The 18,002-nt window shown below is 39.3% G+C and overlaps 1 protein-coding gene across 1 annotated transcript; it reads left to right on the forward strand.

The window, feature by feature from the left end:
* Positions 1-4,126: 4,126 nt before the first annotated feature.
* LOC149234185 (uncharacterized) lies at positions 4,127-12,164 on the forward strand. The gene is given in 3 exon segments (XM_089368178.1): positions 4,127-4,416; positions 4,418-4,792; positions 12,101-12,164. Coding segments are annotated over 3 exon segments (729 nt in total).
* The last annotated feature ends 5,838 nt before the right edge of the window (positions 12,165-18,002 follow it).

Consider the following 18,002-nt stretch of genomic DNA (forward strand, 5'->3'; position numbering starts at 1 on the left):
ATCATCATTCATGCCATTATTGTTGTTGATGATGACCAAAATGAAAATAATGATAATGATGATCAGATGGTGATGACTTGGAAGATGACACCAAAGATAATGATTATGATTATGACCATGACAAAATTTAAAAATTGGGAATATTGGCCAAGGTCATTAGCATCATCATCATCATTGTCATTATAACCCCCATCGTCTTTATCATCATTGTCATTATCATCAAAATCATAATTCATGCCATCGTCATCGTCATCATCTTCATTATCATCATCGTCATAATTATTGACATTGTCATTAGTTGTTCATAATTGCCAATGTCATAAGAAATATCATCAATGAAAAAAATATTATGAGTGTTGGAAAAGGGATGCAAAAGCGAACAAAAAAAAAGGGGAAACAATAGACGTAAAATTGGATGAAGAGTGGACACAACATAAGTAGATGCAAAACATGGCAAAAAAATTGACACAAAAGTGGATGAAAAAGTAGATGCAATAGTTGATGAAAACTTGGACACACAATAGGATGCAAACATGGATGCACAAGTGGAAGAAAACATGAGTGCAATAGTAGGCATAAAACTTGGATGCAACAATGAACGCAAAAAGGGACAAAAACTTGGATGCAAAAAGGAGGAAAACTTGGATGCAAAAAGAGATGTAAACATGGATCAAACATGGGTGCAATAATGTACACAAGATTAGATGCAAAATTGGATGCATCAGAAGTGGATGTAAAAGTAGATGCAAAATGGGATGCAAAAAACATAAACAATATTTGATGAAAACTTGGACACAAGAGAGGATGCAAATGTGGATGCAAAAGTGGAAGAAAATTTGGGTTGCAATGGTAGGAACAAGATATGGCAGAAATTGTGGCACAACAAAAGTGGATATAATAACAAACACAAAAAATATGCAAACTTAGATGTAAGACAAGATGCAATAAGGTATGTAAAAGTGGATGAAAATATGAGTGCAACAGAAGAAACAAAATTGGATCCAAAATATGGATGAAATGGAAGTAGATGAAAAAGAAGATGCAAAATGAGTTGAAAAACCCAACACAAAAGTGAATGAAAAAATAGATGCAATATTTTATGCAAAAGAGGATGCGAAAATGGATGCAAAATTGGAAGCAAATTTGGGTACAACACTAAGTGAAAAACATGGCACAACAAAAGTGGATGTAATGATAGATGCAAAAAAAGAATAAAATGAAGATGCAAAAGAATATGCAAAAATGGATGCAAAAGTGGACATAAACATGGGTGCAACAATGGATGCAAAAGTTGATGCAACAAAATTCGATGCAAAAGTAGATGCAATATGAGACACAAAACCTGATGAAAACCTTAACGCAAAAGTGGATACAAAAAGGGATGCAAAAATAGATGTAAAAGTTGATGAAAACCTAGATATATATGAGGATGCAAAATTAGAAGCAAAAATGGTTGCAAAGGGAGGTTCCAAACTAGGTGCAAATTGTGGCATAAGAAAATTGGATGCAATAGTGGAAACAATAACATATCAAAAAGATGATGTAAATATGGATGCAAAACAAGATGAAAAAGTGGATGCAACAAAATTAGATGCAAAAGTAGATGCTAAACTAGACAAAAACCTCGATGCAAAACTTGCCACAAAGGGGATGCAAAAAATGATGCAAAAGTAGATGCAAAAATGATTCAAAAGATGTTGCAAAAGAGGATGCAAGAGATGATGCAAAAGTTGACTCAAGTGTAGGCACAAAAAGTGGATGCAATAGAGGATGCAAAAGTTGGTGAAACAAAATTAAGTGCCAAAATTGACGCAAAACATGGTGCAAAGGATGGCACAAAACTTGGCATAAAACATGGCGTAAAACATGGTGCAAAAGCTACTAAAATACCTGGTGCTAAACTTGGTGTAAGACTTGGTGCAAAACATGGTGCAAACTTTGCATCAAGTTTTACACCATATTTGATAAATGGACACAAATAGCACCAAAAATTGGCTCTAGACACAAAAAAGGAAACAAAAATGGACACTAATCATATGGTTTTGTTGTAGTGAGCATGCATCCCCTTCCTTGAGAATTGTGCCCCCTACCTAGACTAGAACCTTATCATGCAAAAGCGCTCTAATTATCTAGGGTTTTGTGCCCTCCAAATATTAGATCATGCATGCAGAACTGAACTGAACTGAATCTGAACTACAAACTGAATTGAACTGAAGAAAAAATGGAATTGCTTAATCTTAAACAACATGCAAACTGAAATTAATTGAGGGTAGAAAAACTGGAAATATACCGTCTACTCTCTTACATAACAACACCTCCCTCATACTATAATGTGCACAGAAACCATGACAAACTGCTGCCATTATTACTATTGTATGGACTTGCAAAAAGTACACCCTTACTACTGTTGTACTTGCCAATTAAGTGCACCCTGGTACTGTGGAGAAGACTGTAAGAGTTAAACAAGGTAGAAAATATAACAAAGGATATGAACCAACTGATCCAAAAAATATTACCACAGTGATAAATTGAATCCTTAAAAGAGGGACTAGCATGGGAAGACACAGAGTTAAGTCAAACAAAGTATAAATATTTGCCATAGATCAGACAAAATTTACTGCATGGCTTTAAGAAAATTAATCTCAATGGGAAAATAAATTGTTTCAAATCCCAAGATTGAAAGGAAATTGACTTAATGTACAACACAATGTTGGTATTTTGTTAAGCTGCATCTGCATTTACTCACAGGTGTTGATTTGATGCTATATAATTCTTAAAGCCATGTTCAACCTATAATGAGTCTCTAGCTTTTCTGTTGTTAAAGTTGCAGGCCTATTTTAGCAAAGCCATAGGCTTTGATCATGATGAAATGTAGTTAAAGGGTTTTTTCTGGATTTATATATTTTTCATAGTTTAGTTTCAATTATGCATTTTTCCATACCAAGTAAGAAATAAAACAAACCATTAGTAGACAAAGAACATATCAATCAGAGCTAAACATGTAAAATATAAAGGATAAAGGATATACAAATGCAAAATGGAAAGTTTTAACTCAGAAACTGAATAGATAATGTGGTGTTAATAGTACCTATATAGCAGGATTTGATATCAGGAGTAAAGACACACCAAGTCCATCGAATGCCTCTTTCCAAGAACCCTCAGTAAGAGTTTGCCAAAGTCCCTTTGATTTCCTAAATGTGCTAGTTTACATTCGAGCAGAAGCTGTGTCCAATGGCTTTCCAAAACAAAATAAACCACCACATAGCATAGTGTTTATGTATAAATTTGAGCAAGAAATGTACAAGTAAAAATACCAAAATTTGGCTAGAAAAATCCAAATCACTAGGAAGAAATGGAGTTGCACCTGTGTTGTCACAGCTGTGCAAGCTCTAGTTGCAGCAACTACAACCAAATTTGCCTTTGTTCCCATATACTTGTAACCAAATTTCTGATGTATAATTACTTGATGAAAATTGAATAAGCTAAATGAATGGTAAATAATATCACAAGTAATTATCTGTAGATCAGGAAAGGTTTTTCAACATGGTATCATAAATGTGAGGTCAAGTAGTGGAGTGTGTCTTGGTGGAATGATCTTGCATCAAACAAATCTATGTATTTTCCCTGGAACTAGTTTATCTGCAGATCTGAGAATTCAAGCGTGCATTACGTAAAGATCCATTGGCTCTAGCACCATTATTATACACAACTGCTTTTGAATTTTTGTTTTATCTTATTCTGGAACAGGTGTAAGGAGGTGAGAATGATCATTCTCCATAGTCAAGTTGAAGGGAGTCGTAGCATCAACTGTGTGGAACAGTAAATATTAATTCATGACAATTTGCAATCCCAAGGGCATGGTTTTATGCAGTCTCCTCTACTCCGATTTGCTTTGAGCACCACAGATATCAAAAACTGAAGGCAAAGGCAAGGGGGCATTGCAATAATATTACTCTATATTTGAAGAGTTGTCACATAATTTCCAGACATGCATTGGAAGATGTACATATATATGGCAACAAAATAGAATACATACATGTCTAGTGTGGTCAAATTCTCCACAATCTAAATATCACACCATGAGATAGAACGTCTGAATCGACTTGAGGATAAGCTAGTGACAACAATGGCTCAGTATAGTAGTGGAAGCATTTACTGGTGGCGCAGAAATGTCCATACCCATTTTGCAAACCCTAGTTTCTCTAGTATGGCACTACAACCTTTTCTATACCAATCCACTTGGGATGAGATTAACCACGGATTGAGTCCTAATGTCGATATTGCAAGGCTAGGGTTAGGCCTTGGGAAATTATTAGCACATTCATCTTGTATTGTTTTCTTTTGGGATGACAATTGCCCCTTTCTAGGTGGTCCTTTAGAAAGAGAAGCAAGAAGTTAAAGTTTGAAACCAAGCTCTGTATAGTCCCTGGGCCAAGAGTACATTGAATGGCCTTGCGGAAAGGATTAGAGAGAGCACAAGCGGGCCAACAAAAGGTGGTAAGGCTAGTGATGGTGATGGCGATGGCAATGGCAGAGGTGGCGTAGGAGATGATGAAGTCGATGGTGAACAAGAGCACCAATTTCTACTACCTCTATTGACTATGGCGTTTGTAGCTTTTAATTTAGGGTATTGTATTACTGTCTGGGTTATGGATGGAAATATGAACAACAACTTCTTGCGAATAGGTTGTGGACTCTTTTGTCTCCTCATGCAACTGATTATCAAAATCTTGAATGACGATCTAAAACTGGAGGGAATGCACACCACACCTAAAGTTTTGCTGAGGAAATGGTGTACATGTAGGAAACCTTCCTCAATTATATCCAATTTTTGTTCCGCCAAATCGAGATCATTGAGTATATGCAAAGTGTTGTTCCTTGATGCTCATGTATGTCTCCCATGTTGTCCCCTTCTTCTGAATATGTTTTGGTAGGGAAATGATCACCTCCCCTTCTTCTCTATCTCCTGTAGGTGATATATGCAGTGTACTTTGGAAAAATTCAATCCTCTTAATCAACAAGCTCACATAATCACTAGCTCTGATACCACTGTAATGTAACTAGCCACTATGAAATGCAAGTTGTAGTACTTGGTCACTATGAGGTGCAAGATGACAACACTAGTTCTCTCTTTTCGTTTTCCTTTTTAAGATTTGTTGACTGAGATTGTGTGGTTTTTATCCGGTTGACTACTAAGTGTATGGATTGTTTTATAGGAATAGATTGTTTTAGGGGTTTCTTTTATAAATTTGTTTGCAAGCATGGGATACCATTCATCACAAGGTAACAATTACAAATAATAGAACAAATAGAATTGTAAATTATCATTGCCATTAACATAATCAGAAACATGCTTGAATAATTGTTGAGATAACAGATTGCTGATCTGAAGCTACCATAATGGTCTGGTGTGATTATGATTACATAGGTGTTGCACGCTCTTAATGGATCTAGCCAATCAATTGCACATCTGGTATGATATCTCGTATCGAGAGCTCCTGGAATGACTAACTTATATGTAGCGTAGATCTGGTTTACTCCTTGTGGATGTGATAAATTCAATGATGGCCTTCGATGAGGACCCGAAATTTCATGTCTGGTGCCTAGTTCTTATTCCCCCATGCAGACCCTTCAACCTTCTCGAGCATATATATATATATCTATATATCTATATCTATATATATATATATATATATATATATATATATATATATATATATATATATATAAACAAACTAATATGTAGCGTAGATCTGGTTTACTCCTTGTGGATGTGATAAATTCAATGATGGCCTTCGATGAGGACCCGAAATTTCATGTCTGGTGCCTAGTTCTTATTCCCCCATGCCGACCCTTCAACCTTCTCGAGCATATATATATAAACAAACTTATATGTAGCGTAGATCTGGTTTACTCCTTGTGGATGTGATAAATTCAATGATGGCCTTCGATGAGGACCCAAAATTTCATATCTGGTGCCTAGTTCTTATTCCCCCATGCAGGCCCTTCAACCTTCTCCAGCATATATATAAACAATGGTCCAACCCCCGCGCTTCACAATGCACCAGCGTGTGTTTCCAACTCCGAATGGTGGTGTTTGGTCACTATTGTGGGCCCCGATCTGACCCTAATAACCCAGGCCCTCTAATATCCATAGTTGCAACCCTTTTGATGATTATAGATGCTATGAGCCATCGCATAATCTTCTATTGACTACCCATAGTCACACAATGGCCACAATCGTCCCGTCACACGGGAGACATTGGACCAGCGATAATGAAAGTATAAATTTGATCTTCAACTGCATGAAAGCAACTCTTACCTTTACGGGATCATATTAGTAAATAGGTTGGAGCTAAAGAAGGAACAATAATAAATTTTGAAGGATGATGAACGATTGAATTTGTATTGCTACAGGAAGAGAACTAGTTTATGTTGCGAGCAGCTACAGACTTTTTAAAGTAATTTCGACTTATAAATCATGTGGTTTTAAAGTAATTTCTACTTATTTTACCCTCCTCGCTACATCTTCGAGACTGAAGACCACATTATGATATATCCTTATTTGGATTGGCTTTAAAGAAGGTGCTGATCACTAGCTGAATGATCTAATTGATCTTCTGAACTCCGAGGGACAACAAATTCATCAATGTATGGAGAGACATTGATTTTTAATGTGGGACCGTGGAGCCTGGATCACGTCAATGACATAAAATATCCTAATTAGAATTGTTTGACGGGATACATTTACGTGCTCCAAATGTTGGAGGTGGAGTTTGTTGACTTGTTAGACATCAAATTCCATCATGTTCGACAGTGTGATCAGACTGGGATGCACTTCTGTAGAGTTATCATATGATTTTTAAAGTAATTTCTACTTATTTTACCCTCCTCGCTGCGTCTTCGAGACTGAAGACCACATTATGATATATCCTTATTTGGCTTGGCTTTAAAGAAGGTGTTGATCACCAGCTGAATGATCTAATTGATCTTCTGAACTCTGAGGGACAACAAATTCATCAATGTATGGACAAACATTGATTTTCAATGTGGGACTGTGGAGCCTGGATCGTGTCAATGACAGAAAATACCCTAATTAGAATTGTTTGACGGAATATGCTTACATGCTCCAAACGTTGGAGGTGGAGTTTGTTGACTTGTTAGACATCCAATTCCATCATGCTCGACAGTGCGATCAGACTGGGATGCACTTCTGTAGAGTTACGAAAATAATTTAAGGGTTTTCACCGAAAGAGTGAGCAGATCACAGAGTATTTGGTTATTTCACTCCTTGCAGAATATCTACATATTTCTTTTTAACTAATTTCAACTTATAAATCATATTATTTTAAAGTAATTTCTACTTATTTTCATAATTTAAGGTTTTTCACTGATCTAAAAATAGAGAATGAATAAATGGAACAGGAACATACTAGTGGTGACATCACTGTCGAGGCTCTGGACTGACATCATTCAGGTTTTCTGCTCTTGCTCCTTTATTATGATAAATGGTTTCTCAAACTCATCAAATGCCAACGCCCTCCCTGCAAATAGTAACAAAATGCAGCATAGGGATTAAAGCCTAAACATACAAGTGTGAAGCAAAAAAATAGTGGATTTTGAACCAGAGACCTGAGGTGTGTGTACTCCTCTCCTCTCTGTGTGGAAAACTGAAAATGCAGTGAATCTCCTCTCTGTGTGGAACACTGAAAATGCAATGAAATTGAAAATGAAACATACCTTGGCACAGTCAATGGAGTGAAGATCAGTTGGTGGGGTTCAATAACCCTAATTCACAACTCTCTTAAATCTCGTTTTCGCTCCGACCTTGTGAAAAGTGAACATATACTACCTGTTCTAGAACTTAAACAAAGATTGGGGCTAGGAGGGATTTTCAAATATGCTAAAATTTTCCCTCCTGAAAAAACAATAATTACATTATTTTATTTTATAAATACATTATATTATTTTCACTTAAATACATTATACATTATTTTATTTTCTCTTGGATAGTATGTTTTTAGTTGTATTTCAGAAACTAACGCCCTTGGGAATTTTTTTTGTTGTGTTTGAAAACATTTTTTTTGCATATTTGGCGTATTTATCATAATAATAATAATAATTTAATTTTAAGATTATTGTTTTTATGCAAGTTTATGGAGGTGGACATACTCTATTTTTGGAATTTGAATGTGAGACCTCTTAGAAGGAAACATGTACTCTTAACTTGCTTGTATTGAAAATATTTAAGTGTTCTTGCATATTAAGTGGGTGCAAACAAAAGAGAGTATATAGTAAGCCGATTTAATAATTAAAAACAAGTGTTAGTTTCTTAAAAGTCATATGACAAATTTGGAAGGAGTAGGGTATGTACCCTAGGTTAAATATATTCAAATTATTGTGTGAATGGGTTTGTAAGACCCTATGTTTTTATCTTGATAAAATGGAGTCCTCTCCGAGTCACTCACATAGTTTAGGTTTTCATAAGCAAAGTAGGTGCTTTGCCTTAAGATGTAAACATTTCATTTTAAATAATGTGATGATGTGGTTTTCGTGAGGCATTAAAAGATGGAATGAGCATGCACATTTGGGATGCTAGTGTTATGTTCTACTCAAGGCATGGGTGCATGTCCAAGAAGACTCTAACAAGGGTTGAAGAGATGGAATAGTTAGAGGGGTTGGGGGGTTGTGGTCTCACTTAGAGGTGTAGAAAAGCAAGTTATGCACCATGATAAGTTGTGAAGATAACTTAATACATTTGACAAGTTGCAGAAAGGCAACTTGGCAATGATACTAAGTGAACATTCTTTGATCGAAGTTGATAGCCTCTCCTTGCGCTACCACTTTGCAAGATGAAGAAGAAATGTGAAATATATGTGCAACCCACTAAAGAGGTTGGCAAGGTTGTTGCAACATATATAGGTGGTTTTTTCATGTTGTAGAAGGAGGTATTGGAACTTGGAAGGTGACCATTGGAGTATATTTCTCATGGGGTGTTAAGGAGGTGCAAGGATTTGATAAAGATTGAATTACACAAATCTAACAAATAGGCCATATTGGATTAGAATAGTATTTTTTTTGGACATCCAAAGTTGAAGGTGCATTTTATGGAGGTGTAGTCTAAGTGCTTGGGTGTGGGCCACATCTTACGGTTATCTTGGACTTTTGGTGTGTGTTAGTGGTGTTAGTGCATTGTGTTTGATTAACACTAGCTAGAATATGTTCCATGAAGGCAAAAAGTGCACGAGTTTAAGATGCATTAACCATTTCACATTGTAAGGTATGCTATGCCCCAGTTTTGAAGAGACAATTAGAACCATCTTAGAGTGTGATGGGTTGTACCATGGACTTAGGTCCACTTGCATGGGTTGAGGTGTAAAGGTACCCCATGAGTTGAGGAAAATGATTCCAATTCTTACCTATATAGAGTGTTTATGATATAATATTAATGATTTTTTGTTGGGGAATGGAAGAGGAAGATAAGAAATGAGAGGCGCTAAAATTTGTTGTAAATAAATCACAAGGAAGGAAAAATGTCTCCTATTATCAGGATTTTTCAAGTTGCCTATTCAATAGGACTAAATTTTAGTTGGATCTAGGGAGTTGGCCTCAAAAGCAATGATTGGGTACTCTATAAATCCAAGACCTAACATATCCAAGATAGTCCATTAAATAGATTCATCTTGGGAAAAGGTTGCAAAGGCTAAGGTTAAAATATCCCCTTTTTAATGTGGGTTTTAAACCTTCCATTTGAGAATGCTAAAAACAAGGTCATTGTCTTGAAAGGAAGTCCTTGATTCTACCAAAACCTAATTCCAATGCTTAATCCATGGTGTGATTCTTTCTATTTGAGTTTGGCCTTGAACGTTGAGATCTATCTTTTGGTCTAGTTATCAATTTGTTGTTTCACTTATGTGTTGAGAAGGTCTTAAGGGCTATAGAGGATAAGACAGTTATTTTCCAATACCCATCCCTTGAAACCTTGTAAAGAGATAGTGTGCCCCATTTGTTTTTCATAATATTTCAACCACAAGCTCTTCCTACGAGGATGCCCTTGAAGGGAGGGTTTGTAAAAGAAGTGGAAAAAAAAAAATTTCATGTTGAGTCAGAGGAGGGGTATAGATTACAGGTGTCTCTAAAGGTCTTGACAAAGGTAAAGGGGAATGGAGTTTTCCTCCTATTGCAATGCCTTCTATTCCACCATTCAAGGTGCTAAAGGGAACTAACTTTAAGGGTCATAGGTGAAAGCTCACAAAGATCTTAAAAATGAGAAGGTAGGTGCAATTTAGCATAGGATTGATTCTTCAATGGTTGACTTTTTGGGTGAGATTTCCCAGTAAATGGAAAAAATTGAAGCCCTACTACCTATAGATTAAGTAGATTATGAGAAAATGTTTCCTAAGATTCAAAGAGTCTCTCCATATTTTGTCCATGAGATCCATGGCAACTATGTTCAAGTGTTGATAACTCGTGTTAAGATATCATCCTTGATTCAGGGCACATATACCTCTTCAACTAGTGGTGGAGAGTCTAACTAATGAGTAGGCAAGGTTGTTCATTTACAAGGTTGGAATCAATCAAGAATTCTCCCTCTCTGCCCAACTCTATGATGAGGAGTGTGCATAATGGATTTATTATTGTAAAAAATTACAAATATTGGATTATCTTGAAGTTCGAGTGCTTGAAGCGATTGCCTCAACCTACAAATATTTAAAGGAACTATGTGTTTTTCAATTAGACCCTTGTGGTCAAGGAACTGCAAAAGAGTAAGGCCTTATCGTTATTTTTAAGGGGTTGGCCTAGCCTCACCTATGTACTAACTTCTTTTGTCAAATGACAAATGAAACTTTGGTTATTGTTGCAAGAAACTAAATTTCTCTCTTCTCACTTGTTTATAATGTATATTATTGATCCCAACAAATTAGATCATGTGATAAGCAACCTATACTTGAAGGTTTTGGAGAAATTTTTCAATATTGTAAAAGTTTATGATGTTTATCTTTCACTAACTTTCTCATGAACAAGGCCTTTCAAAGTATTCTAAACAAATACTTGAAACAATCAATGCCAATATTATTCCTCTTTATTGAAATTCATGGAGGAATGTTATTGTTGATAACAAAAATAGGTCACACTTAGTAAGTAGATGTGAGATATCCGAATGGATTGACACTACGAGCTACCAATGAAAGCCTAAGATTATAGAGAAACCAATGACCACTAAAACACTAATGAAGTGATGGGATAACATCAAAATCATTCAAGCAATTTAGCTAGGGGTGGTACTCCACTTAGAGTTTCAAGTTGGTAGTTTAAGATTCCATGGTCCTAATAAGCATATCATATGGAGAGGAATACATAACCCATTTCTACAAGAATTGGATCCTTGTGCTCTAGGGATCTATGAAGACAAAACCATCTTCAATGAGGTGGAGATCATCTCCAACAACTTGGTCCATGCAATAGGTAAGTTCAAGAATCATTTATTTGGTTAATGTTTCAAATTATTTATGTTCTCCTACCTATTGGATTGTTAAGTATGTTCTTTCAACCCATTCCCTAACATGTCCTTTGGGTTGGATGTAGAATGTATCTTGCAATCAATGTATTTTTGCCAAAATATTTAGAATTTGAAGCATATTCACTACTATCCCAGGATTTGTAATGACTTTATTGCCCCACTCTATAATTATCTTTGAGAAGGAGTGCCTCAGGTTCTCCTCCACAATTGTGGTTTCCTTGGAGTTGATTGGTAATAGATATATAACTAAGAATGGAAGCTATATACATGCATATGGAGTTACTAAGCCTCATTGTTCCTTCCAAATCATACTTTGGACATGCCCTTTCTAAAATAAATAACCTATCAAACTACTCTATATGGCCTCAACATTACCATGAAGATTAGGGTGAATAGATAATGGCCTCATTATCTTATTTTTTTGGTGCACACACCTTCCATGATTTTGGTTACATCATAATTAAGGTTAGAGGGAAAAAATATTATCATCTAAATATGGAACCATCCATAATGCATGAACTATTCTTGTATCTATTTATTTATTTTTGAAATGTTTTTTTTTTTTTTTTTTTTTAACAGGAATGGTTATGTTGATATATTGATTCTTGGCTGGAAAGCCTTAATTCAGGTTACAATGAGGTGAACAGAGATCAGAATTCTCAGCTACCGGGCACCACATGACTTCCTTTCTAATGAGCCTACGACTTTTGCTAGCTGTGATTCTTGTAGCTTTGTCTATTTTTCCTAAATTACAAATGCAAACAAACTGCTGTAATAAGAGGCAATAAAACATTTTGAACAGATGGTTAAGGGATGGAGTCCCAACCTTCGTCTCCGTCTCTTAGAAGGACTCCAGGAGGGAGGAGAACAACTTTGTTGGCTTCAGCATCGGCATCTTTATTGTTGTCTCTCTTTATATGAAGAAATTCCACATTCTGAAAGGTATTTGTCAGGAATCTGATTCTGCTCAGAAGTCTTGATAATCTTAAATCTGTGGGAGAAGAATTGTCCACCATGGCCTTAATAATGGATTGGGAGTCTCCAAAAATAGTTGCTTCTTTGATACCTAGAAAAAGGAGCAGCTTGAGGCCCTGGAGAAGAGCTAGAGCTTCGGCTTGGATGCTGGAATTGAATCCCACTCCCCAAGCATATCTGGATTCGATTCTGCCATCTGCGTTTTTAATAACACCCCCTGCTCCGGAGCTGCCGGGGTTACCTTTAGCAGCACCATCGAAGAATAGAGTTTTTCTTGCCTTCTTTTTGCAAAGATCAACGAGCTCTGCAGCATTGAGACGGATTTGCCAATGCTTAAGGATCTGAGGGGGACTGACTTTTTCAATGAATTGGAGGCCCAAAGCATCGCCCCAGACAACGTCCTAATCGCTAAGGTCAGCTTTGTCTAGCTGTTCGCCCAAGCATTCTTTCAAATGACTTTTGATTTTTGCCCAGATTATCCTGAAATCACTCTTTTTGCCCTTGAAGATCCTATGGTTTCTTTCTAGCCATATGTGCCAGAAGATTATTTTAGGAATGGCGAGCCACACTTGTTTGATGTGCAGGTTCTGAGGTGTTCCACCTGGGTACATGCGCTTCCATATAGAAAAAAATTCTGAGCAGTGAACAGGTGGGGCAAAGTCAATATTTAAAGGCTTTAACACTTCTTTCCATAGATCGGCTACGAAACTACAGGAAAGCATCATGTGGGTGGTGGTTTCTTCATGTCCTTCACACAGCGAACAGTGCGAGGGACCAATTACGCCTCTTTTACGGAGCCTGTCCTCCGTCAAAATCCTGTGATGACACAGGAGCCAGCAAAAAATGTCAATCTTGGGAAACGTTGGCTGAGACCAGACCCCTTGCCATGGCTTTGGATCTGGCGGCGCATACAGTTTCTGAGAGAGTTGATTGTGACCTTTTGAAACTGTATAAGTTCCCGGGACTGAGCCCCATCCCCGCGTGTCTGCTTTCTTGGTGTTCAAAGGGGCTTTACCTTTTAAGTGAGTGAGGAGGGAGGCGTAATCGTTGGATAAATGCGATGGCACCTCCATATTTCTCCATCGCTGCCAGCTTCTGTTCTCCCACTGCGAGAGGTCCCACAACGTTTTAACGCCTGCTCGATCCATCCATTCTTTTAACTGAGACAGGGAACTATCATCAGCAATGGGATCACTGCTCATAATACGGTCCTCCCAAATATTAATATGCTTTCCATTGCCAGGTATCCAATGGACGTGCTGTTTGATTAAGGCTAAGGCTTTCTCGACCAGCTTATGTATCATGGTACCAGTGGAGGAAATAGGGTTGTCTAGGCAGCGTACTCTTTGCCCTCGGAAGTATTTTTTCCAGAGCGCAAGCTGAGCCTACCCTGGGTTTGGGGCAATTATCCTCCATAGCAGCTTTGCGTCCAATGCTATATTTTGATTGCTGGTATTCTTAAAATGCAGCCCGCCTTCCATTCTGGGCAAGGATATTTTATCCCAGCTTATTAACGAAATTCTCTTCTCATTAGCCTTGCCACCTTTCCAAAAGAAGTTTCTGATATATTCCTCCATTTTCCTCGTGATGCCAATGGGAGCCATCATCACTGCAGCCTGGTAAATGGGAAGGCTATTCAGAACAGCCTTTATAAGCACTGTCTTGCCTGCTAAATTGAGCCAGTTGAAGCCCCATGAATGAATTTTAGATTTGAATTTTTCCATCAGAGGCAGCCAATCTCTGCTGAGGGCTCTTTTTTGGAAGACCGGGAGGCCCAGATACTTGAAGGATGACCAAGTAAAAGAAGCTGCAAAATCAAAACAGTTAGATATGGCTTGGACCGATCTGATCGTTGCATTCCAGCAGTAAATATGGCATTTGCCTTTGTTGAGGCTGCTTCCTGAGTCTTCGCAGTAGGCATCCAACACTTCTTTGAATCTTATAGCCAAGGGCAAGGTGGCAGCACCCAGCAGGAGAGTGTCATCCGCAAACAGTGCATGATTTATTCTTTTAACACCTCTTGCTATGTTTAGGCCCATTATTTCTTGGTCAGTCTGCTTTTTATTCAAGAGGAAGCTGAGGACAGAGGCTTGGAGAACAAAGAGCAAGGGGGATAGGGGACACCCTTGCCTCAGCCCTCTAGAAGCTTTGAAGAAGTCAGTGGCCCTCCCATTCACCAAGGGGGCGATCCATGGCTCACTGATGCATGCCTTGATCCAGCTGATGAATTTGGCCCCAAATCCAAACTTATGCAGAACATCAAACAGAAATCTATGTCTCACCCTGTCAAAGGCGCTCTCCAGATCTAATTTGACCACCATTCCTTTCTCTTTCCGGGTCAAGCTTGAGTGAATCGCCTCTTGGACCAGGATATAATTATCCACTATCTGTCTTCCTTGAATGAAACCTCCCTGATTCTCTGGGATAATGGAAGGAAGGATAGTTTTCAGCCTGTTGGCAATCACTTTTGTTATCAGTTTGTAGCCGATGTTACAAAGGGAGATGGGGCGGAACCTGGAGAAAGTATTGGCACCTTTTTCCTTAGGGATAAGGGCCAGGAAAGCCGAATTGGTGCTACCCCCTAATTTCTGACAAGCTTGGGATTTCCGGATCATTCTGCACAAGTCTTTTTCCACAATCTGCCAACAATTCTGCAGGAATCTGGCAGTGAATCCATCTGGGCCCGGGGCCTTGTCCGGTTCCATGGCAAAAAGAGCGATTTTGATTTCTTCGTTGGTGACTTCTGCTTCCAAGGACTGATTCTTTCTAGCCAATATCAGAGTGGGCACCTCATTGACTAAGGAGGAAGTTTGCCCCAATGTCTCTTTCTCACTGTACAGATTTTTGAAGTGAAGGAAGGCAGCCTTTTTTATGCTTTGCAGATCTTTATGATTGGTATTCTCTACCTTAATTTCTGAGATGGAGTTGAAATTTTTCCGTGCTTGAGCTTGCTTGTGGAAGAAGGTAGAGTTTCTATCTCCTGCCTTGAGCCAAAGCCTCCGAGATTTGACCCTCCAGTACTCTTCCTCGGCCGAGCTTGCTTTGAGAAGTTTTTGCTGAAGCTCTGCCTCCTTATCAAGGATTTCTTTTGTGATCACTTCCTTTTTTGATTTCAGGTGATGGTTCTCGAGGCATTCTTGAATCTTTTTCCTTTCCATTGCTGGGTTAGGAAGGGATTTTGCCCAGGTTTTCAAGGCTGCTTTCACTCTCCTGAGCTTTTCTTCCCAAACGAAGAAGGCTAAGCTGTTAACAGGATGCTTCCAAGTGTCTTTTACGAATTGCGAAAAGGACTGTTCCTTGACCCAAAGGGAACTGAATTTAAAAGGGATGGGGCCTTGATCCATGTGGGCCACCAGATCAAGTTTGATGGGTCTGTGGTCAGAAACACTGCAAGGGAGAATATGCATTCTAGATTCTAAACCAAGAAGAAGAAAGGAACTTTGAACAAGAAATCTGTCTAACCTTGCAGCTATGTGTCCCGGGCCGAGCCTTCTATTGGTCCAAGTGTACTTGCCCGCCGAAGGCTTGATGTCGATCATATCCCAATCCTGGAGCAGATCCTCCACCCATTCACGCGCCGGATCCCTTACTATGCTTCCTCCACGTTTTTCCGCTAGAGATAAAGTGAGGTTTAGATCTCCAACAATGATGATATTTGCTAAATCTTCAGATTCTGCCAGTCCTCTGATGGAATCCCAGCAGATCTTTTTCTCTCCTGCACTGACTGGAACATACACATTAAAGAGGCAGAGGGTCTCCACTAAGTCTGCATGTTTCAGCTTAGTGAACAGCCAATGTGGGTTGGCGACCTCTTTAACCTTTGAGAATTTGTTTGCATTCCAGAGAGTGCCCAGGCCTCCTGAGGCCCCCCTGGCTGAGACTGCTTGTCCTTCACTTCTTTTCCATAAGTTTTTTCCGATATGGAGGAAGACCTTATCCTCCATTTTGGTCTCCTAGATTAGGAGTATGTCGGGAGAGTCGGATCTTATCAGACTTTTGACGGCTTCTTCTTTTCTTTTGCTTCCCATACCCCTACAATTCCAGGAGATGATCTTCATCACTTACTTTTGGAGTGGGGAGCTCCTTTAGAGCTCTGGAGCTGATTTCTGGTCATCTTCGGGGTTTTAGCCAACAGTTTCTCAAGGGTAGGCTGGCTTCCTTGCAATTTGTCCTTGTAAGTCTCCTGCTCCCTTTTTTCGCGGGTAGTTTTTCGGCCTCTCAGTGATCTTCTGGCCGAGGATTGCGAGCCTGCTATTTCACCTTCTTCTTCTGAGTCCTCCGAGCTTTGCACTTCCTCAGCCTCTTCTGAGGGTATCTCTTCCGTTTTGTCTGCATTGTTTTCGACTTGCTTTGGCTCCAAGGGGGGCTCTTTGTGAGGCGATCCTTCATTCTGTATCTCTATACCTTGAGTGTCCTCTGTTGCTGAGCTTAGCTGGGTGTATTTGTTTCCTTGTTCTTCCATGTGAGGAGTATGAAACCCAGGGCCTGTCTGGGGAGCCTTGGTATTATTGTTTCCATTTCTTGGGGCTTTGCTTTTGGATCTTTTGACCTGCGTCCATCCTTCCCCCTTGCTTTTCTCTGCTTCACTGTTTTTTGGACAATCCCTAGCAAAATGGCCATAGACCTGGCACTTCCTGCACTTGAACGGAAGCTGTTCATAGTCCAGTTTTTGAACATGTGACCAGATTCCAACCCTAATCTTTATTGCCTCAGGCAGACCAACCTCAAGGTCCACTTCGACACAGATTCTAGCACAGTCAAATTGATCTCTGTTGTTGGCGCGGTCAATGAATTTGCCTAGGGTGTTTCCAATGTGTTTGAGGGATTCCCAGTTCCAGCAGTGCATTGGAAAATTGGGCAAACGAACCCACACAAGAACAGCTGAGGGGACGTCAACTGATGGATCAAAGTCGGGCATCCACTTGTTGAGATACAGTCCCTGAGGGCCCATGAAATAGGGACCATTGCAGAATATCAGCTCCTTATCTTCTTTTTCAGCAAACTCAAACAGGAAGAAACCCTTCCCCAGGAAATACGAGGTGACTCTATTTTTAATGAGCGGCGCCCAGTTCCTTGCTACCTAGCTCTCCATGGTTTTGGGGGAGGGCCAGAGCCCGGTGAACTGCCCAACCAAGGCTCACTCTGCTAATGAAAGGGCGACCTGGATCGGCTTCTTAGGGGGAAGCGAGATCTCAGGGATGTCGTCCAGACGCTTTACAAATTTCGCGGCCTCGGTCGATTTCTTCTTTGGAAGAGAGTTCAACAGGTTGACAAAAGCCTCGACTTCAGAAGAAGGGGGCGAGGGGGACCCCGATGAGGCAGCCATAGCTCGATCTGATCGAGCTCACCCAGAACCTGCGATCATATCCCCCAGAGCCGCTCAGAAGGAGCCCCAGGAAGGAACAAAGGCTGATCCACCGATTTGAGTGACAGCCAACTCGCAGAATCGCAGAGGAGGGAGGCCCTCCAAGACGGCCTCAGGGCCGAGATGGCTTCAGGCGCAAGG

This window comes from Pinus tabuliformis, chromosome 8 (genome assembly GCF_031772625.1).
Source record: "Pinus tabuliformis cultivar Carrire ecotype Pingquan chromosome 8, CPIR1, whole genome shotgun sequence".
NCBI classification, from domain to species: domain Eukaryota; kingdom Viridiplantae; phylum Streptophyta; class Pinopsida; order Pinales; family Pinaceae; genus Pinus; species Pinus tabuliformis.